Source organism: Vulpes lagopus, chromosome 7 (genome assembly GCF_018345385.1).
Source record: "Vulpes lagopus strain Blue_001 chromosome 7, ASM1834538v1, whole genome shotgun sequence".
Classification (NCBI taxonomy): Eukaryota; Metazoa; Chordata; class Mammalia; order Carnivora; family Canidae; genus Vulpes; species Vulpes lagopus.
In genome coordinates, this window is record NC_054830.1 from 43,868,942 (window position 1) to 43,892,449 (window position 23,508).

Genomic DNA, 23,508 nt, shown 5'->3' on the forward strand with positions numbered 1-23,508 from the left:
ATAACTTAAGGAAACATGTTTATTTCCATTTTAAAATACATGAGAGCTGGTCTGTTCTCCCCCTGGGGACAAAAGAATTCTGTTGCTGAAAATTTATCCTCTATTTAATTAGGATAATGTTCGGATCAGCAGTTTAAACACCAATAAATTAGACTAATAAATATTTAAATCAGTAATACTTGAAGTTCTTAAATGATATTGTATACTTCATTTCACAGAAAATAACATTAAATACCAAGAGGAATTTGCAAACTCTGTCTAAAAGAAAATCTAGTATAATCAGTTAATAAGGCCAATAAATTAATATGCCATTTTAAACCATAATCTTTCGTTTTATTTCCTCTGACTCTGCCCTTGCAGCTTTTCTGCATATTACAGAGAGGACACAGAAATGTATTTCACTGCCCTGTTAGAGATTTTTGTATTGGAAACTGGTAAAGCTTTGAGTGTTGGCTCCAGCTTCCTTGATCTCTACTTTATTTAGTCAATAGCGTGCTAATGGCAGATGGAAAGGCCCTTCGTGGGAGAGAAACCGAGGCACTGGTCTCACACCAACATTCACTCTTCTATTGCCTTGACAAAAACATCTGTGAGTCCTGACCATGTGAACATTTTGTTAAGAGGACAAATATTGGCTCATTATCTCATTTTGAAAGAGGGACCCAACTTCCCCAAGACAAAGTTGGTAAACATTCTGTGAGGTCATATCTATACACTGGTGTGGTGGCTGGCAGGAGCATGCAGAGCAAACAAAGTTTTGAAAGCAGCATTTTACCTCCAGTGGCCAAATTCATACCACTCCTTCATTTTCCTTTACTTGGCTGCTAACAGTGGGCTCAGATACTTCCTATCTATATAATTCATTGAGGAGTTTGGAGGGGAACATTTTTCTACTTGTACTTTGATTTTAAAGACCATTGAAAGAGCATCCATTAAAATGAGGATTGGGGGTGGGAATCTAGGGTGAGAAAGCTAGTGAGAAAAAAGAAGATGATGCAGTCTTCTAGACTTTATCTGATTAATCGGGGTTGCAAAGACTAAAGTTTGCCTCGACTCTATCCAGGTGGCATTAGACTGGCATGCTGAAATGTCACCATGGAAAATTAATCAATTTCAGCATACAGATTTCCAGACCTTTCATTCAGGAGTAGGAGGGAGAAGATAAATTTAGTTTCACCTGTGGGTATATAAAAATGATTTTTAAAAAAAGAAAGAGAAATTTAGGGCATCCTATGAAGGGTACAGGAGTGAATCTCAGAACAAAGTCTTACTTTAGGAAATTACAATTAACTTTTCACCAGTCTGCTAGATGTCTCTTTCTTCCCTGACCAGCAACATGGCCCAGTAGTACATAGCAGTACACTTGCCTACTATGCGGGGCTCAGCAAAGTCCTCCTAGGACTATCTCCTTATTCCTGTCTCAGGGACATGAAGTTTGTCATCATGTCTCCTTCACCAACCACCTTCCCTCCTGAAATGGTCAGTTGTGGTTTGCTGCAAGTGCATTTAACTGCCTGGTAAGAGCTTTTCCTGTTGGAATCTAAGACAGCTTTGGGGCTTTGCTTGGGTTGTCTTTCTGTGTTGTTAACCTACTGCTTTCCATCCTCTATTTATGATTTCCAAGCCTTCATTTAAAACTGATTTCCTCTCATTTCAATGATTTAAATACATGGGCAGAAACAGTGAACATCAGAAAGTAGAAAAATACAGGTATGACTTATAGAAACTGCAAATGAGGGTCTTTAGACTCCAGCCTAGTTCTGAAGTTGAAGTTGGAGAAGCGACAATCCTGTGACTTTTGAGCACTGGCCATTTTCACAGAAGCTCCCTTGTGTACAAGTGTGTGTTTGCATATGACATGGGGCAGGCATGAGGTTGGTAATTACCGTGTAGCAGGAATGTATGGAGCAGCATTGTGACCACCAATGTTCTCATGCCAGTTCTGATCAAATCCACATTCTAAATGGTAGAAATGACCATTTCTAAAAGGCTTTCATCTCCATTTATCCCTTTTCTATCCATAGATAACACTGCCTGACTTATACCAGAAACCTGTAAATATGGTGAATGTGGGCTTTTGTGACACCCCAATATTCTCTCCTAGCATTTGGAACCAATATTCTATTTTAATGCTTTGTTTACCTATTATTTTTTTCTAATTACATAGAGAGCCCCTAGAAAGAAGAGTCCATGTCTCATTCATCTCTGTAGTTTCAAAACCTAGAATAATTCTGGGCACCCAATAGGTATCCAAAAAGGAATTGACAAATGATGAATCTGTGAGTGGGTGAATAAATGGTTGAATGAATCAGCATTGCATTCAATAAAGCAATCACTTGCTTGGACATGTGAACACACTGCTCCATTTCTGAGGGTCTTGCTCTTTCACAGGCCCTCCAGGACCCCCAGAGGCTGTGACCATAGATGAAATTACAGATACTACCGCTCAGCTCTCCTGGAGACCCGGACCTGACAACCACAGCCCCATCACCATGTATGTTATTCAAGCCAGGACTCCGTTCTCCGTGGGCTGGCAAGCAGTCAATACAGGTACCATATTGGATGCCTGCGGGTAGTGTCTCACAGGGGCTTCTGAAAGTCAGCATAATGGACAAAGCACTGTGGTAGAAACCAAGGGCCGCTAGATTCCCATTCAGATACAGCTATGAATGATACATTATGGCAGTATTTCCTAAGCCTCAGTCAATGGTACTATCATTTCTTTAATAGTTTTCTTTATCTCAACATATGTTTGTTTTTTTTTTGTTGTTGTTGTTGTTGTTTTTTAAAGATTTTATTTATTTATTCATGAGAGACACAGAGAGAGAGAGGGGCAGAGACACAGGCAGAGGGAGAAGCAGGCTCCATGCAGGGAGCCCGATGTGGGACTCGATCCCAGGTCTCCAGGATCACACCCCATAATGCAACGCTAAACCACTGCGCCACCGGGGCTGCCCCATATGTTTGTTTTTTAACTTGTCCTAAACAATAATGTCTTATGAAATGCTAGGTCTGTATGTTGGTTATATTTTTTTCTTAACATATATATTAAAACACATTAGTTGTAAAAATAAAATGCATCAATCTGCATATTACCTAAAATTATCTGTGTATTACTGATGATACACTTTGAGAAGCAAAGAATTATACTAGTCTACATAGCCTTTATAAAGTTTATTTACTGCTCTCAAGAAATCAATAACTAAGGACTGCCTGGAGCCTCTTGACTTGCTATCCATTTTTTTTTTAATTTTTTTTTTTTAATTTATTTATGATAGTCACAGAGAGAGAGAGAGGCAGAGACACAGGCAGAGGGAGAAGCAGGCTCCATGCACCGGGAGCCTGACATGGGATTCGATCCCGGGTCTCCAGGATCGCGCCCTGGGCCAAAGGCAGGCGCCAAACCGCTGCGCCACCCAGGGATCCCCCATTTTTTTTTTAGATGGTTGAGTTTGGAAATGAAGAGGCATGAGATTTTGTTATATTAAAAACTATGTGAGATGGCCATACCTTGATGTTTTGAGGTAGAAATACATGGAGTGATAGGCCTAGTTCTGCGCAACTCAGGTGAATCATACTGATTTTAACAACCTCGTTTGTTTTTCACATCAGTTTATCCAACCTCAGAAATGGGTTTCTGTGTTTCTAGTTCAATCTCTGACTTTCTTCTGAGTCACAAGAGTGCTTAGAAAGGAAAGTAGGAAAAAGCTGGAAGTTGGGGGATCATGCAGTCCTGACTCTGCTACTCGGTAGATCGCTATACAGCTGCGTTTTCCTCGGCTGTTAAATGGGCATGATAAGAATTGTTTATGACCCAAAGAGAAACGATTGTGAAACTTTTTTAAAAACAGGAAGTACTACATAAATATAATGAACGAAAGGAGGGACACCTGGGTGGCTCAAGGGATTGAGCATCTGTCTCTGACTCGGGTCGTGATCCCAGGGTCCTGAGATCGAGTCCCACATCGGGCTCCCCACAGGAAGCCTGCTTCTCCCTCTATGTCTCTGCCTCTCTCTCTCTCTCTGTCTCTCATGAATGAATAAATAAAATCTTTTTTAGAAAATTACTAGAATTTGCTGAGCCCTTACTATGTGCTATATGTTCTGCTAAGTCCTTTTTTTGGATTTTCTCAACAGGACTATGAATAGATATTGTTATTAACCTCACTGTATGGTAGGGAAACCAAGGCATGGAAAGATTAAGTAACTTGCCCTAGGTCATTGGGCTACTAAGTATGGATTTGGGTTTAGAATACAGATGGTCTGACTCCAAAGCCCCACACTCTTTCCCTTTGGAAGTTAGGACTGTGTTAGTTGTGGCCTAGGGAGGCTGGCAGCCACTGAACCCTAGTCACCTGTATGATGGCCTCAGCTTTGTCAAAGTTGATCTCCCTTTCAGTCTTCTGGGCCACGTAGGAAATATTTTTTTTTACTTTATTTTTATTTGTTTTTTTTTTTTTTTTTAGTAAGCTCTAGCCCAATATGGGGCTTGAACTTACAACCCCGAGATCAACAGTTGCATGCTCTACTGACTGAGGAGAGGTAGGCACCCATTGCATGGAGAATCTTTATGATAACTGGTTTAAAAAGTTGTTCAGTGAGCATAGAGGCAATGTCCACAGCTTCTTGGCTTATGGCACCAAATAGTGGGCCATGTGCTCTTGGCAAGGAGCCCTTCTCCAAATGCTGCTGGGTGGATACTGTCAAATTCTACTTCTCTGACTCTCTTTTTTGTGTTCTCCATGGTCTTTCCTTTTATGTTTTCAGATTATTTCTTGAGATACGTTAGTAGAGTTCACTGTCAGTAGTAGTATAGATTTGTAATATTGTTAACTTCATTATGATGAGTTATAGAACTTGGACCACACAGTCTGACGAAGGCGCAGATCCAGTGCAATCTTGGGTTAGTAACTTAACCTTTATAAGGCCCATTTTCCTCATCAATAAAAACAAAGTAATTTTAACTTACTCATAGAATAGTTGTGAAAATTAATCAGTGTGGGGCAGCCTGGATGGCTCAGCAGTTTAGCGCAGCCTTCAGCCCCGAGCGTGATCCTGGAGACCCAGGATTGAGTCCCACATCGGCCTCCCTGCATGGAGCCTGCTTCTCCCTCTGCTGTGTCTCTTCCTCTGTCTCTCCCTGTGTCTCTCATGAATAAATAAAATCTTTAAAAAAAAATCAGTGTGCCCAACACTGTGTAATAAATGCTGAAAAATGTATCAGGTGATAGCAGTAATGATTACAGTCAAGTGCTTTGGGGCCTTGAAGACCCTAATTACCTGATTAGAAACTTGTTAGTTTAGCAAAGGGAGTTCTGGGATTGCTTCCCTGTAACAGCTGTTGTGCAACTAACCTCAGGCCACCTACAGTGCCCTGCACACCGTAATGGTGATGGTGATGGATGGAAGTTCCTATCTGCTTAACATGGAATCCTGTAAAACATCCCCACCTTCTGATGTCTTTCAGTCCCAGAACTGATTGATGGGAAGACATTCACAGCGACCGTTGTGGGTTTGAACCCATGGGTTGAGTATGAATTTCGCACAGTTGCCGCCAACGTGATTGGGATTGGGGAACCCAGCCGGCCCTCAGAGAAAAGGAGGACAGAAGAGGCTCGTGAGTACCAGCCAGGACACAGAGAGTCTGTGCTGGTGGCTATTATTTCTCAGGAAAAGGCTTTGAATTCTTCCTACTTTAAGCCCTAATGAAGCTCTGCATCAGCACCCCCTGCCCCTTGAATGGTTATAATGATCAGAAATCAGGCCAGTAGATGCTCAGCTTAGTTCAGTTCTCACTCTTCCCTTGGTCACCTTGTACAAAGAGAGACACCGTGTGCTTCGTCTTCCAAACGCCAGCACTTTCTTTGTTGGTTCATTTGTCACCAAGATTCTCCAACCAGGAATTATTTTTTTAATACGCACACCCACGTTTCAAATGAAATCAACACACAGAAATCACTCGTCACAAAGAATCAATTCTTCAGAAATGTTCAGTAAGATTTTCTTAGAGTATCATCCATGCCCAGAAGCTAAAATGCAGAACATCCTGCTAATTCATACAAGCCCAGTCAGCAATTTAGCAGGACCCTCTGTGTTCACAGCTTGCATGAGCACAGGGAGAGAAAACCTGCACCTATGTCAGTTGTACATTTCCTTCTCTCGTGCAGTGGGAGGCCTACATTACGTGTGGGGCTCTGTAGAGTCCCCAGCTGTAATAGGGCCCGATGTTTGTTGAAGGTTCCCAAACAGAAGGGAACTCTGACCCTACTCTTGGACAGAAACCCTCTAGATTGATTTCATTATCTCTAACCGAGGGAACACACCCAGTCACCAATTTTTAAATTCTGTCTGGAGTTTTCCATTTACATGATGATCACGTCCCTAATCCCCATGCTTTCTTTTTCCCCCTCCAAAACTGTCATTTAATTGATTCCTCTCAGCAGTCCTGAGAAGGAAGCTAGCATAATCTCCCCTCTTTTACAGAGAAATCTGGGGATCAAAGAGGTTAAGCACAGTGAGCCAGGGGTCAACCTATGTCCACCACTTCCTTCAGCACCCAGCTCAAAACTCACCTTCCTCCGAGAAGCCATTAGCCCAACCCTACTCTGAGCAGCCTGCTACTTCAGAACGCCACCGCACTTCATTCTGTCTGCACCGTATTGTTTATTGTCAACATTCCTCTGTAATTGTTCTGCATGTGCTCTCTGCCTTCAACAAGATTGTAAACTCTGCACGGGCAGAGTGTGCATTGTCCTGTCTTTTGTGTACCACCGCATGGTTAATAAACGCCTATCCAAGCATTAGAACCAGAACTTCAGTCCTTTCAAACCACTGAACTTCGGCCTCTAGGGATGGAGCTCAACAATTGGGCAGACTTGTCACATACCTTGTGTACCTTGTTGAATGGGAATCAGGTAACTAAAAGCAATTTCCTTGCTACATTTCACTTCTGTAAGCCGACGCTTTGGGCCCCATGACCACACTGTTTCTGACCTCAAAAGACAAAGATATGTTTATCAGCATATTTGTTTAAAATGAGTCACTTTAGCCAGACAACCTTCCTGCCCCTCATTTGCTTTTACCACCTGACATGACTTGTTTTTTTTTGTTTCTGCACAGTCCCCGAAGTGACCCCAGCTAACGTCAGTGGTGGTGGAGGCAGCAAATCTGAACTGGTTATAACTTGGGAGGTAAATGAATCATGGAACAAAAGGAACATATATTAGTCTGGGCTATTTTATTTTTTTCCCTCTATGTTAAACAAATCTGAGAAGTTTTCTACTGTGTTTTTAAGAGCTAAAATTTGAGTGCAAATACTCCCTGTCACATAGCTAATGGGTAGCAAGAAAAGATGGTGCTTGCCCATCAATTGTTGAATTAGGTTTTAATTTGATTCATCACAGAAAAAACAATCATGAAATGGAAGACAACACAAGAAAACATAAATATATATATATACATATACATATACATATATACATGAAGACTGGTTCAAAGAAAACCAGTTTTCATTTCTTCCTGAATTGATGCATAGCCAATTGATTTAAAACCTCTGCCAGCAATAGATTCAGTGTGCCAGCACAATTTCCTGGCAATTGGCTTTGCTTCTAGAGCCTTCTTCTATGAGGTATTTAAAAAAAAAAAAAAACTTAGAGGTAGGTTAGTCACCAATTTATTAAAAGTTGATTTTGAAAGAGGAGATTAGAGTTTTAAAAAGGGTTCTTAATGCTTTTGAAAGATTTCAGACAGTAGTTCTTGAAGTTAAAATCTTATTTAACTAAAGCCCCAGCAGTGAGAGAAATTACCCCCTCCAGCTTAACTCCTCAGTTCTGAGGGGAAAGATCTTGCCTGAGTCAAGATGGTCTTCTTCAATGAGATCTTTTGTCTGTTTGGCACTAGGAAAAAATTCATATTGGATGGTACATGTTGCATTTTTGGTTTCTAGATCGGCTATCCAGTGAATTTCATAGTCATTTTTGAGAACTTCAGAGCTGGGTCTCCCACATCAAGAAGCCATGCTCTCCACTGCAGATTTTCATTGGGTTTTGTTTCTTTCTTTGTTTAACCCTACTTCAATGCCTCATCCATAGCTAACGTAGACTGATGGCAAGCCCCAAACCTTAGTCTTTTGAGAAAACCCAAAGTAAGATAGTTGGGGAAGAATGCATATAAGAATGTTGGGTGGTAGGGTGAAATAAAACAATTTTAGCATTTGAATCAAACTGCTGTGGTTTCTGAAGACTATCTCCCTTCTTTCCCAGACGGTCCCTGAGGAATTACAGAATGGCAGAGGCTTTGGCTATGTGGTGGCCTTCCGGCCCTATGGCAAAATGATCTGGATGCTAACAGTGCTGGCATCAGCTGATGCTTCCAGATATGTGTTCAGGAATGAGAGCGTGCGCCCCTTCTCTCCCTTTGAGGTTAAAGTGGGCGTCTTCAACAATAAAGGCGAAGGCCCATTCAGTCCCACCACAGTAGTCTATTCTGCAGAAGAAGGTATGATTTATGCTGCCTATACATTTGATATTTGTTCAGTTTGGAGATATTCATGATTTTAGGACTGAACTGTCACTCAACTCTCCTGACTTTTAGTCAAGCCAGTTAGCTTTCTTTTGTTCTTATGCTCTTATTTCCATAATCCAGTAACTAGGACTCTCACCTATGACAAATGCTAATTAAGAAGGATGCATACTAATGAAATTGCTAGCTATAAAAACTTGGTGCTTAAATTTAAGCAGTCCTGGATTACTTCCTTTCCACCTACCCCCAAATTTAGTAGCCAAGCACTTTGTCTTTACCACTCCCTTCCAGCTATTAACTGTGACTTCTCTATAAAATGATGGTTAGGGTCGTAATCACTAAGGGCTGTTATATAACCATGGATTATTTACTCCTTATAATACCAGTATCTAGAAGCCTATCCTGATGCACCTAATAGAATAATTACTTTTTCTATACTCATCTGTAGAACCCACCAAACCACCAGCCAGCATCTTTGCCAGAAGTCTGTCTGCCACAGATATCGAAGTTTTCTGGGCCTCCCCCATGGAGAAGAATAGAGGACGGATACAAGGTTACGAGGTAAACAAGAGATATGGACAATGGGTCTGGGAAAGGTCCAGCCCTCACCGAGACCTTCAAGGCACACTCTATTAAGAAGAAGATTCAGATTCCCAGTTAGAGGCATGTCTTTCAGAGAACAATGGCTTCTAGTAGACATTAATTGAAGCACTAACATTCCACTATGAGATCACCCTTTCTCTGTTACTCTCGAGAAATGTTTTTCAAAATATATGCAGGTCTGAGCATTTATCAGTGGTTAGCAAAAGGAGCTTTGACTTTTGACACACGCAGTATCACTTGGGCTCAAAATAAATGTGGGGGACAAGTGAGAAATAGCTAACAATGGTTGTGCCAATTTTCCATCTCACTATGAAGCTAAGAACATCCTTTTCCTTCATATCGTGGATAAGTTCTCAGAGCATACCAAGCCCTTGGCTCCACTTATGAGTGGGTATAAAAAATTAATTCCATGATAAGAATCTGCATTTTTTAAAATAAATCAGCTGATGACATTGGAAATATCCCCAATAGGTATAATTTCCAAGGTCTTCCTTTTTATTTTCTCAGGTTAAATACTGGAGACATGATGACAAGGAAGAAAATGCTAGAAAAATACGAACAATCGGAAATCAGACATCAACAAAAATCACCAATTTAAAAGGCAGCGCGCTGTATCATTTAGCTGTCAAGGCATATAATACTGCAGGGACAGGCCCGTCCAGTGCAACGGTCAATGTGACAACCAGAAAGCCACGTAAGAACATCCTTGCTCAGAAATATTTTAGGGATTCATCAAACATATCCCCGGTTTATTCCCTCATCCCCACCTCCCAGCAATCATTTGCATACTAATTGGTATCATTATGTGGATTCAAATTTACCTTAGTATTTTAACTGAACCTTTCCGAATACCATGCAAAATTCATTGCTCCAGAGGACAGAAAGATAAATGTTTTTCTCCTCACCGGGAAGGGCTACTTCTTTTAGATATAAATGTTAGGCGACCAACTGAATCTTTTTCCATTTGCAATGCTGTATCTCGTCAGATTTTAGTGACCTTGAAGACACATATTAGTGCAATAGCCCATTAAATTGCCTCCACTCTTGAATTCTAGTAAGGAGATATTCCTCAGAATCCATTGAGACTTAATAATCTGTGACTTCGTATATCTTAATTTTTTTATAGCACCAAGTCAACCCCCCGGAAACATCATATGGAATTCATCGGACTCCAAAATTATCCTGAATTGGGATCAAGTGAAGGCCCTAGATAATGAGTCGGAAGTAAAAGGATACAAAGTGGGTAATTTCTTTTTTGCAGAGGTCCCTAATCCTGCTGTTAGTGAGAATAGTCTCTTCTCAGGAAATCATATGAACTATGTTCTCACTTTCCCTGATGACGTCCTGCAACCCCTCTAGGCCTCTATGTCCCCAGAGGGTGTGCTCTGAGTTTTATAAATAGTTTGTGGTAATAGGCTGGATGTAGAAAATTGCCTAAACTTTGAAATCAGGCAGAGCCAATCAGAAATGGTTGGAAACCCTGTGGTTGTGTCTTCAAAAACTCACAAAGAACCACATTTTTTTTTTTTTACCATTTCTCCTGTCAGCTTTGTTTTGTGCTTATGCTGGTTGTCTTTTTTTTAATCAACAATATTACTAATGGTTAATCATTTTTGTTCATGTTTCTAAAGCTAGAGATATTTTTATAGAGAAAAAGGAGCAAGAAAGTTTTAGAAGATTCATTGGCCTGATCCCAGAGAATTAGCCTGAATTTAAAGAGCTAGAAAAGAAAATGTGTATAACCTTGGTACCACAATTAAAAGCAGCTGTTAATATCTTGTTTTATTTTGCTTTTAAGCAACATTTGAGGCAGTGCAATGTAGGCCAAATAGAATCATTCTGTAGGCTATGGTTTGTGGCATTTTTCCACAGAGATGTTGAGCATAGCAGATGGGCAATGCTGTCAGGAATCAGTTTAAGAGCACAGGATTGTGGGATCCCTGGGTGGCGCAGCGGTTTGGCGCCTGCCTTTGGCCCAGGGCGCGATCCTGGAGACCCGGGATCGAGTCCCACATCGGGCTCCCACATCGGGCTCCCGGTGCATGGAGCCTACTTCTCCCTCTGCCTATGTCTCTGCCTCTCTCCCTTTCTCTCTCTGTGACTATCATAAATTAAAAAAAAAAAAAAAAAGAGCACAGGATTGTTGGAAAATAGTTGATAAAACCAGAGTTGGAACTGGGAGTTGACATAGTTTGTGGTAGAACCTTGGGTATTATGATTAAACAAAGATTCAGGAAAATGCTCTCTGTCATGGATTCCTTTTCTTTTCTTTAATTCACATGGCAACAGAGAAACATTCCCCAAAAACTAATTTGCAGATCTTTTACTGGGCCCTTTATAATTTTTTATAAAGATTTTATTTTTTCATTCACGAGAGACATAGAGAGAGAGAGAGAGGCAGAGATACAGGGAGAGGGAGAAGCAGGCTCCATGCAGGGAGCCTGATGCGGGACACAATCCCAGAACCCCAGGATCAGGACCTGAGCCAAAGGCAGACACTCAACCACTGAACCATCCAGGCATCCCTACTGGGCCTTTTTTTTTAAAGAGCAAACTCTTCTGGAAGGATCTCCTGGGATACAGTATTAAGAGATAGGACACCCACATTTTGGTCCTCTATTGACTATGTGACTCTAAGTAAATCACTTAACCTCTTAGGACTGCATTAAAGGAGGAATTTTCTTGTATCTTCATATTTCTCTGAACTTTTGCTCAGATATTTCAGTTGAACAATGAAAAAGGGAGAAAGATAAGCAGGTCTCTGGGAAAGAGTGTTCCAAGCACAGTGAACGAGATGTGCAAAGGTCCTAATGTGGGCACATGCCAATGTGATACAACAGAAAACATTAGGGACTGGACTGTGATGAATTAGAGATTTTCTCATTGTCCAAAAGAAGCAATGGCTTCAGTAGGGCCATATCTTCCAGTTTTTCAGTAGAACCCAATATTTTTTTCAAGTATAATTTTTTGGAGGGTTTTAAATGTTGACATCTAACTCAAAATAAAATGAAATGAAATAAGCACTACAAGAGCCAAGTAGTTAAAATATGCAAGCCAGATGTGACCCATGGGCCATTATTTTTTACCCTCTAACCTCCTTATTTTGCAAGCATAAAGACAGAAACCAGAGAGGGGAAACAATTTTCCCACACAGATGATGGACAAACCAGGCTGAGTTAAGAATATAGCCTGTTGACCCAGACTGCCTGGGTTTGAATGCTAAATCTACCTTTTTCTATTCATGGTACCCTGGGAAAATTGTTTAACATCTTCAGGTCTCAGTGCCCTCATTTTTGAAATCAGGATAACAGTGCCTACGTCAAGAGGTAATGGTGTTAGTACATAAACATAATAGTGTTTGCTGGCCTGATTGAAGATGTCAGGCAGATTCCTCTAAAACTACAGTGAGGCTCTCCAGCATCAAAGAGTCCACATATCCCATAACCTGGTAGAAGGTGGTGACAGAACTGTCATTGCTTATAAGGAGGACATCTCCAGCTCCAGAGGATATGTCTGTTTTGGTGAAGTGGGGAGAGGTTCTCTGCCAGGTTCCATGGATAGTGTTTGAATCCAAGCACAGGTCAAAATAACAGAATTAGGTACCCTGAGACCACTCCCTGCCTCATCTTTCTCCCTGGTGTGGTGGTCTTGAAAGCCATACCACTGTGATGGCTGTAGCCAAAGAGTGGGAACAGCCATAGAACATAAAAACACCTCAATTTTGTTTGTTGTAGTGTACAGGGATGTCCCCTGAAGGACAAAGGAGCAGAGAAAATGCAGTTTGCGGGAAAGTAGCTGAGAGTCCTACTGTTAGCCTTGATTATGGGGGGCGGGGGGGGGTCTCAGTGAGTTAGAAATATCCAGGGACTGCAGCTACAAGAACAGAAGCACAGACTGTGCTTCTAAGGACCATCCCCAAAGAGTCACTGAAGTTCAGGGAAATCACACCTTTGGTAGGCAGCGACTTCACTATCTTTTTTGGGTGCTGATGGTCTGGACACTGCAAATATTGATCTACATCTGATGAGAAAATCGGAAATCCCATGGCTCCATTTCAGTGACTCTTACTGATTCCCAAGGCAAAACTTGTCAACTTTGATAACTTCGGACACATCTCCACTTTGATGTTTCACCTGGACATTGACAAATAGACTATAACTGAAGTAATTTCAGGTTGTTGATACTGCCTAATGTGATAAGAACAAAAAATTAAATTTCTCTTACTTGTCATTAAAAAGAAAAAAGAACACACGGTGTTCAAACACAGAGTAAGTACTAAAAAATGTTTGCTACTGTTATCATTATTCCCATGAATCCACTCTTCCTCCCTGTCTTCCACCCTGGATTATATGAAATGCAAGCACAGCCTTCAAGTCAATCAGATGAACCGAGTTTTTGGTATAAATACAGGTTTTACCAACGCAGTCCCTAATATTACACTGATAAGCGGTGCTGATAACAGGGCTTCTTTTTCCTGGAAGTGTTTCTTTTGGATTTATATTTGAAACTGGTTGAATTCTCTGTGCTCTGGCAAGGACCAGAGGTAAATCAAAGAAGCAATTTATTCCTCAAAGCCAGATGTGCCCTTGCATCCCATCAGCCAGCCCATGTTCCTGAAGGGCTGTGATGAGACGCTTTGACACTCCTGAATGTGCCTGAGGATTTATTTGAGCTTGATCGTTAACGAGGGGATGCCGAGTTTGATACAACTGATGCTCCGGAGAAGGAAGGAGGACGTTTATGAATCTTTCCACCTTAAGGAAATTGTGTTTTCCACCTTGTATTAGAGAGATATAAATTAAGGTGATGAAATGCCAGGGAACAAATGGGATCCATACTGTTTTAAGGGAATGTTATGAATTTGAGTATGTGTTTGGTTTTTATTGCAATACTAGAGTGGCCTTGTGTCTTTAACTTCAGCAGATCAGAATTTTGATATGTGCTCTAATCTTATGGTTCTGAAAGTGTGGCTTCTGAACCAGAAGCAGTGGCATTATCTGAGAACTTGTTCGAAATGGAGATTTTCAGGTCTAACTTCAGATCTACCAAATCAGAAACTCTGGGGTGGGGTCCAGTGATCTGTGTTTCGACAAGCCCACCCCAGGCAATTCTGATGCACACTCAGGTTAGATCCCTGATCTAATCCAGGATTTCCAGCCACATTAACATCACATCAGACTCTTTTTTTAAGTACCACAGCTTCAACCCCACCTCTGCGGAGTCTAACTCTGGAGTGGAGCCATAGCAGGCTTTCTGAGCCTCCTTACTTTCACCATTTTGAGCTGGATGATGCTCAGTGTAGGGACTATCCTCTGTGTTGTAGGATGTTTTGCAATATCCTCAGCCCCCACCCATTAAACAGTAGCATGTGTTGTGACAACCAAAAATGTCAGCTGACATTGCCAAATGCCCCCTGGGGGAGAGGAGCAAAATTGCCCTTCCACTACTCCCACCCTGTTGAGAACCACTGGACTAGAGCATCAGTATTTTACATGTCCCCCAAGTGATTTTTGTCACACAGCCAGGGCTGAGAACCACTGATCTTACCCAAATCTATGCTTCTCACTACCAGGAGAAACTGGAAGTATTGGATGATTGTGAGTAGGAGTTGAGGCTCATCTTGACACTTACCAGCTCTATGACATCATCCAGCCTCTGTTTTTCTCATCTGTGGCAAGGAATAATAATGCCTGTGTTGTCCAGCTGTTGTGAGAGATAAACATGGTGATGTCGATAAGATGCCTAGATCATAGTCACCATCAGAAAGTATTTGTATAATAGTTATCATCACAGTTATTACATCCTAAAAGGCAGATGCACTTGTCCAGGCTTTTGTATTTTGATTCTGATTGGAGTTGATGGTGATGGCAATCGGAATAGGCAGTTCCAGGCAGGTGGATATGTTTTCAGGAGACATAGTTGGGTACCTCATCAAATGAGCCACCTACCCAGACTCCCATCCAGGAGAGGCCAAGAAGGGAAACATGAGAGGCACTGTTGAAGCTGCAGATACTTCTGGAGTGACAGGGATCGACACATAATATCCCCTGTTTTCCACAGGGCTCAGAAAGGGATTCCTAGGGAGGACAAGGGAGTTACTGCCCTTGCCTTTCTGAGATCCTCTCCCTGTGCTGAAATGTGCTTTCTCCAAAGTATTCACAATAATAATAATAATACATGATTCCTGCCTTGTGCTTCTCACCTTTGCCAAGTATGTTTGTCTCTTGTCCCATTTAAGCCATCATAAATACTATGTCTTACATGCTTCCTTTGAGGCAAGTCCTTCACTTACATTCAATCCTTATGCAATCTTGAAAATATCCCAACAAGGTGGGCGTCATTGTTTCCTCATCCACAGATGAGGAAAGTGAAGCTCAGATTATAAAGAGGACTATAGTCCACACAGTGGTCAAGTTGATTCTGATGCCAAAGCCCGTCACGTGTAACTGAGCTCTCTATGGCCTCCAAGAGGAATTCATTTTCCAGGTGTGTTACCTGAGCCTTCTAGTGACTATGTGAGGCACACGGTGTATTGGTCGGCTGATACTGCCCCCCTCCCCATGCTGCGGGGTCCTGCAAACTCTCTCTTCATAATGAAATGGTGACTGCAGATGTGCTCTTTACTATAAATGAGCCTCCCAAGCATGTGTGGGCAGCCTGACAACCTCAGTGTTCGCACATTTTGCTGATGCCCAGAGGTGAGAAAAAAATGAGTGCTCCATCTTTGGGGCCTTTGTAAGGATAGCAGGTGACACCTGTTCTTTCTGTATTGCCAGGTCTTGTACAGATGGAACAGACAAAGCAGCACATCTGTCATTGAGACAAATAAAACATCAGTGGAGCTTTCTTTGCCTTTTGATGAAGATTATATAATAGAAATAAAGCCATTCAGTGACGGAGGAGATGGCAGCAGCAGTGAACAGATTCGAATTCCAAAGATATCAAGTAAGATCGTCTTTTTCTTCCCCTCCCCCTGCCTTATATATCTCTGAAGTCTTCCCAAGGAGTCTGGGCCTGGACAAGGTGAAGCCCACAAAGAAAGGCTTCTATCATAATGGGAAGTATTATTCCCTTTCATTAGACAACTGATGTTTGCTAATGACAAGCAGTTTCACAAGAAGACAATTTGACTAATTTTGACTAATTTAATCAGTTGCCAATCAGAAATAAGATTAAAGCAGCCCCAAATTCATCACACAGGTTTTCCCATGTGGACATGTGTGGTTTGCATCTACCATAACTGCAAAATTACAGCTGAGATAGTTAAAAACATGACTCAGGAGAAAAAAGCAAAGGGTTCTTTAAAATGCCGTAGCAATTTATCTTTAGCCAAACAATGTAACTCAGTGTCTGTGGCTGAAAATATTTTGAACTTGACACTATTAATTTTGAATGTGTATGTAACATGTACATAAATACACATGTCTCTATATAGTTAATATTTTGTTTACAAAATCTGGATTTATTTATTATTTACTTTATCTTTGTTTACAAAGACTGGACAGTATATGAGAATATTCTTTTTTTGAGCAAATATATTCAATCTTGTTTTTGAAATACTATGTTTGCAAATATCTCAGCAGCATACTCTTTTTTATTCTGTTATGACTTCATTTATTTAAAAAAAATAGAAAAAGCAAATACATAGAGACAGAAACCAGATTAGTGATTCATAGTGGCTGATCAGTGGTATGAGTTGCAGCTGAATGGGTAGTGGGTTTCCACTTGGGGTGATGAAAAGGTTCTGGAACTAGATAGTGGTGCTGGTTGAATAATGTCATAGTATACTTCCTGCCACTAAATTTTCCACTTTAAAATAGCTAAAATGGTAACTTTTATGTTATGTGTATTTTACCGCAATGAAAAAAAAAAAAGATTGCAGTTAGATATCTAAGTGTAGATTTTCATTGGCTTTTGAATTTGTCTGGAGATAAGGAGCTGGAGATACACATTTTCAAGTCATCAGTGGAGACATGATATTTTAAGTCATGGGCAAAATTCTCACCAAAGCATCCTGATTTTCAGACACTCTGCTAGGTGTCCATTATTTTCCAGATAAGGAAAGGGTTTAGCATGTCTTGCTGATACCATGTTACAATAAAGCATCCACGAAGCAATTTTAACTGTATCTGTAAAATTTGGATGCTTCCAGCCAGAAAAGAAAATGATAGTTTTTTTAAAAAAAGAAAATGTTCATTGGTCATTTTACCTTTCCCTGAATAAGAATTTGCTAACATCTGACAAATAGGACAAGACCTCTTGGGGACCCTGAAGCTATAAGCCATGCTCCCAACTCAGGAGTGATTTGCCAATTTCCAGATGAAGTTTATATTTACTGCACCTTTTTTTCCCCACACAAACACTGAAGGCATTTTTGTCCTTTGGGGGCGGAGGAGGGCAGAGGAAGAAAGGAAGAGAAAATGTTAAGCAGGCTCCATGCCCACCCCAGAGTTCCAAGCAGGGCTCTGTCTCACAACCCCAAGATCATGACCTGAGCTGAAATCAGGAGTCAGTCACTTAACCAACTGTGCCACCCAGGTACCCCAGCATTTTTGTCTTTTAAAAAAACTGGGAAGAACTGGATTCTATACCTTACTAAAGCAGGGGCTGTAAATTCTATCAAAGGGAACCAGAAGTGTGAAACCAAAGATGTGGAAGTAATCACCAAGCCACAAACACAAGATTGGGGTTTGTTTAGGGGTTAATTTATCTCACGCTGTTAAATCTGACTTCATGCTTCCTTATCATTACAAGGAATTTTTTTTAGAATGGTGGTTCTTGGTTTGATTCATTACAAAAGCATATCTTAAGCAATTTTATTGATATAATCGATATTAGATGCTAAGGGTGTAACTGAAAAGAAAAATGTTCTCTCCCTCAAAAGATTGTCCATTTTATTGGTCAAAGATCTTAGAATCTTAGAGAAATCTCAAATAACAGTTGGTAATCTGTTACTATGAAAAATGTAAGACCTATAAGAAAAGGTTTTATTTACAAGGATTGATAGTATTTTGTTGGGAAAAAAGGATATATTTAGACAGACATGATTTGAATCCCAATTCAACTACTTACTAACTGGTTGATTTTAGACAAGTTATCATATTTCTCTGGGCCCTAATTTCCTCATCTGTTAAATAGTGTAAATCTGTTAAATACCAGATGTGTTTAAGGGTTTTCTAAGAATCACGTGTCCCTTTGCTCTATGCCCAAAGTAAAGGTAGAGTTAAAAAGGGAGCGGCAACTTTTATTTTGCTGCATCATTGGTATACTATTTATTAGTAAAGTTATTAGTAATATTGAAGTTTCTTCTCACATTAGATATAGACATCCTCATTTTGCAAATGCATCAATGGAGGTAGGTCCAAAGATGTCCCATAACCTACTCTTAAGGCTCCTAGCTAGGTAGTCATAGAACTGATATTAAAAAGTCACTAGGAAAAAAATAAAATAAAATAAAATAAAAAGTCACTAGGAAATTGTTCTTTCCAGTAGAATCTAGCCAGTTCGGTTGTTGCCAGAAACTCTGTGGCCTTGCTCTCTCTCATAGCCAGAGTGAAGCAATACCAAGTAAATTTATTCTCTCTTTTCAGATGCCTATGCAAGAGGAGCTGGGCCTTCCACTTCAAATGCATGTACGCTGTCAGCCATCAGCACGATCATGATTTCCCTCACAGCCAGGTCCAGTTTATGACAAAAGTTATCTAAAGGACTTGCTGTTTATAATATAAGCAACATTTAGCTAGTTGTTTTGAAGACACCCAGTACTAAGTAATATTGTTGTTCAAGTACATCTTATTACTGGAAAAAAAAATGTTTTTTGCTTCTTTAGGAATGGCATTATACAGTACTTCCTCAAAGCAAATCTAGCTTTGTCTGAAGTTTCTTTGGAAACTCTGCAATGCACTGAAGACATCTGTAATATGATGTTACCAAAGCAGTTTACATATGTCCTTATATGCATATTTTTTATTATATATTTAGTGTTTTATAGAATTTTTTAAAGTTAACATGAAATGTAGATATTAATTTTTTCCTCTGCTGTAAAATGCTATGGGCAACACAATCATACAATTATTATTTGAGACTATTTCCTTTAGAGAAAGAGTTTGAAACTCATCTTGGTAAATAAAGTACAAGTTACTTGTACAGTTTTACAAGGATTTAGTGGCAGAACCACTGAAGATTTGGTCTGCAACTCAAGGCTACTGTATGTAAATGACCCACTGGATGATTAATGCATTGAATCAAGTCCTTTTGACATGTACAATATATTTTCCCACCCTGTTGTGAATTTTGTTGTTCAACACAACTCAAGATGGTTTCAGGAATGGCTGCAAACTCAAAACCTAAACTAACTGCCCAAGAGGTACCTTGTGCAATATTCCCATCCCTGAAATTAGCATTGTACAGTAAGACTTTCTTTTCATTCAACTAAGTTAGCATCGTCTTTGTAGTAGCATTATCTTAGACATTAAATTTCAAGTTACATATCCAGTAGTAACATAGACCAAAAGTGACTATAGTCAACAAAGTCTTTCAAAGGCTAAAAGATAATTTTACTATCTTTAAGTGTATCTGTCTTGAATGTACATTTTTTAAACAGGTAATTCTCTGTTGATAGATTCATAATTTCTTTATATATGTGTATGTCTTTAATAATAGAACCCTTCTTTTGACTCAAAATCATGTATGGAATTTGGCAAATTTCTCCTATTTCAGCAAATAGTTGCCGTGAAGAATTTTTTCATGACACTATAAAAGCTCTTTAGTATAACTGTATGTTATCTTGATGATTATCCTGTTTTACAGTAGGTAGCTTAGTTGCTTTATAAGCTTTACCTTCTAAGTCTTAAAATGACACATTGGAAAATGACAATATCAGAAAAACATATTCTTATGAAAAGAACTATTTGTTATAATGGGGGAGGTTTTGTAAGCTGACACTTGTGGAACAGTGCATATAAAAGGCAATGAAATTTTCTATAAAAATTTTCACATGTAACACTCTGCCACCTTTTCTTCTTTCTCAGAGAGCTCAAATTTGCCTGTAATTTGTCATTTTTGCTTAAAAATAATATAAGTTAACTTTTCAACCTTCTAGCTATATTTATCCAATAAAGTCATAATCAGGATTCCACTTGTGTAAAAACTAGGGCGGTAACCAGAAAAAATATTGTCAGTATTTCAAGCTGTGTTCCTTTCTTAGTTTGATATGGTTACTTCTATGTTAAAATAAAACAAAACTTAAAATTACACACACAAAAAAATCAACAAAACAATAAAATGAATGGAAAAAAATGACACCCCAGGTAGTCCCCAACCCCAGTGTAAATGATATTTACCAGTGATCTAGCATATGTAATCTTTTTTTAAAGGTATTGTTAATAAATATTCTGTCATTTGTAAAGATACTTGTCTTTTGGGAGCATTTTTCCTGCCTGCCTATCAGGGGATTTGTTAGCTCACCCTTGTGCTCGTTATAATTTGAGATGATAGAGGGTCTCAAAAGTCTCTGGCCATGATCCAAAGCTAGATGACCCAGAGCTATTCCTTTGGAATTGACAACCCTGAAGACACCATTTCAAATCCTCTTTGGAAGCACAGAGGGTCAAAATCCACCAATAAATATCCTGAAGATCAAACCTTTAATAATCCCTCTTGATTAGCTAAGTCTTTTGTATGTTTAACCTAAGGCTGCATCTGTTGTTTTAAGATTTCCTCAACCCCATTGCTAAAAGGATAAAATCTAAACTTGATCATTTAAGGCCCTTCTTAATCTAATAACAACCTAACTTTGTACCCAGCTACTCTGAGCCCTGACTGGCCCCTAAACACTGCTTGCTTTTGATCTCACCTCTGTGCCTTTTGAGCGTCTGGCTGACCCTTCCTGCCATGCCCCCCCCCCCCAACTCTTCTTTGTCACCCAGTTCCTGACTGTCCTAGGATAGCTCCAGCGCCAGCTGTCTGTGAAGTCTTCCCACACTTCAGCCCTTTAGGATGTTCTTCCTCTGAATTAGCTGCAAGCCTGTCATTACGATTCATTTAGTAATTAACCAGGTACTACTTTTGGAAATCTCTTGTACTGTTATCTTGCATTTTAACTTAACTCCTGTATTGTTACTTAATTTTATTTGTACTTATGCCTTGTCTTCCCAACTAGATTGTAAGCTCCTTGAGGGCAGGGACTTTGGTCTTATCTTCCATGTACCCTCCATAGTGCCTAGCACAGTGCCTTGCAATAAATAATCATTGATTAATTAATTGAAGGGGTCTTTGAAGTAGCATTTTGCATCAGTTGCCCGCCTATGTGCCACAATGACCCAACCAGAGAAGACTGTATGTGTCACTGCTTTTTTTAGGTGGTGGAAAGCATTAGAAGGCTGGCTTCAAACTTTATGCTTTGAAAATTCCCTTTTATCTCTCTGCTTCATCATCTGATAAGTGAGGATCCGGATTAGCTGAGTCTAACTGGGCTGAAGGTATTTTAGAAAGTGCACCTTAGGTACCTTCACCCACATGTCTGATTTGTTGGCTTCCGTGGTGGTTTGCTGGTTGGGTTCACTGGTTGCAAGCAACAGAAAACAACTCTGGCTAAATTTAGCAAACAAAAAGGAATAACACAGATTAGATCACATGAGCTGAGGAAATGATGAAGGATAAGTCTTGGTGAGAGTAAGAACCAGTCTACCCTAAGAATCCAGACTGCAGGAACTTTGGAAACTCAATTCCAAGTGCTTTTTTGGAAATGAATCACCTTTGTTTATGATTTTGATACTACTCTGCCCCCATTATCCTTGATCATGCCAAACCTGCACTCAGAGCAAAGAGATAGCTTATTAAAGAAAACTTGAGATGATGTTTCCATGAGATGGGATAATAGATACTAGGAAGATCTAAGCAACACACTTATTATGCTTAGCTATCCCAAATAATAAACTCAGATGTAATATATTACTACTTGGGACAGTGATTCTGAACCAAGAGTACTAGGAAGGGGCCTATTTGCTTTGGGTGTATAACATTTTCAAGTATTTGCTCTTACCTTCTTTTTCTGTATGTAATCCACCTGGTCCACCTGTGATTTAACTGTTTAAAAGGAAATTCTGTTTTGCCAGACAACTGGATTCCCTCAGTGTTCAGAGTTTTTACAGAGCTCAAACACCCTATGTACAAAACATGTACATGTTTTGCATGGAGGCAGAAGACATGAATGATAAATTTCATCTCAGGTGAGCTCAGAATTCCTCCAGCTTCTGAGATGGAAACTGCCATCAGCTTTTTATCTGAAGATAGAGTGACTGAGTTATTCCTACCATCATTTTTGGTTATTTACATCCAGGAAGCAATATTCAATCCTGATTAACCTTTTCTCAGTTTCTCCCGCCACCCTTACCTTTCTGCAAAGTGTGCGCAAAGAACGTTGAATGTTGAGTGTTGAATTATAAAAAGTACATAAATAGTACATAATTACCTACTTAAATGTCATGTATTTAAGTAATTTGATGTAATCACCATCAGGTGATTTTTATACACTACTGGATTATCTATGCCACTATTCTCCTCTGTTAACACAGGTAATCAAGAATTGACTGTATTTTCCTGTTGTTACAATTAACAATCCTCTGGCCAACCACAGTGAGGATCAAGCCTTTTACAATGGTAAATTTATAGTCCATCTCTAGGCACACCCAAAATTACTCCATCTGAAATGAAAGACCCTGGACCTTACACAGGCAGCTTAATACAGTGTCTAAGAACATGGATTCTGGAATCTGACCACCTGGAATGCATCCTGACAATTTCTACTTATTATATAGGATAAAGTTTGTAAAGTTCTAAATGCACAGCTCTCTAAACATTAGCAACTATTTTATAGATCAGTTATTTTTCTTTTTCTCAAGTGACTGAGATAGTCACAAAAATAAGACAAAAAATGTGGATGCTTCCCATAGCCAGAATGAGTTGAACTCAACACACATGCCCATTATCACTTTTTAAATATTTTCATGTCTTTATATAAATATTTAGGTAACACAATAAAATAAAAATATCTAATAATATTTATAAAAGAAGTTAGGCAATGGGGTCCTTACTCAGATGCCAGCTTTTCCCAAGGCCTTCCTCAGTTTCCCCATCTGGTACTGACTTCTTTTTCATCTGACTTTCAGCGTGCCTCATCAATACTCCCACGTGTCTATTATTCCATTACCTGGTATTTAAATGTGTCCGTGCCTTCTTCCCAGTAGACAGAGCTCATCTTAGGGTTAGATTCTACTTGTGATTCTTGACTGTACTTCCCAAGCACCAAGCCTGTATCCTCCCCCATCGCTGACGCTAACAAGAGTCTCTGGCGCCACTTCATGTGATTTGCTCAGCCCCTCCCCT

General features: G+C 39.8%; 1 protein-coding gene across 11 annotated transcripts in view; it reads left to right on the forward strand.

The window, feature by feature from the left end:
- Positions 1-20,530, forward strand: part of CNTN4 (contactin 4) — a 913,336-nt gene extending 892,806 nt beyond the window's left edge. For all 11 annotated transcript variants that reach the window (XM_041761632.1, XM_041761629.1, XM_041761630.1 and 8 more), the window contains 9 exons: positions 2,392-2,550; positions 5,468-5,617; positions 7,120-7,190; positions 8,262-8,496; positions 8,969-9,081; positions 9,631-9,817; positions 10,250-10,362; positions 15,900-16,068; positions 18,714-20,530. In XM_041761632.1, coding sequence (XP_041617566.1) covers positions 2,392-2,550; positions 5,468-5,617; positions 7,120-7,190; positions 8,262-8,496; positions 8,969-9,081; positions 9,631-9,817; positions 10,250-10,362; positions 15,900-16,068; positions 18,714-18,814 — 1,298 coding nt within the window. In that variant the 3' untranslated portion in view covers positions 18,815-20,530. The remainder of the gene's footprint in view (positions 1-2,391; positions 2,551-5,467; positions 5,618-7,119; positions 7,191-8,261; positions 8,497-8,968; positions 9,082-9,630; positions 9,818-10,249; positions 10,363-15,899; positions 16,069-18,713) is intronic.
- The last annotated feature ends 2,978 nt before the right edge of the window (positions 20,531-23,508 follow it).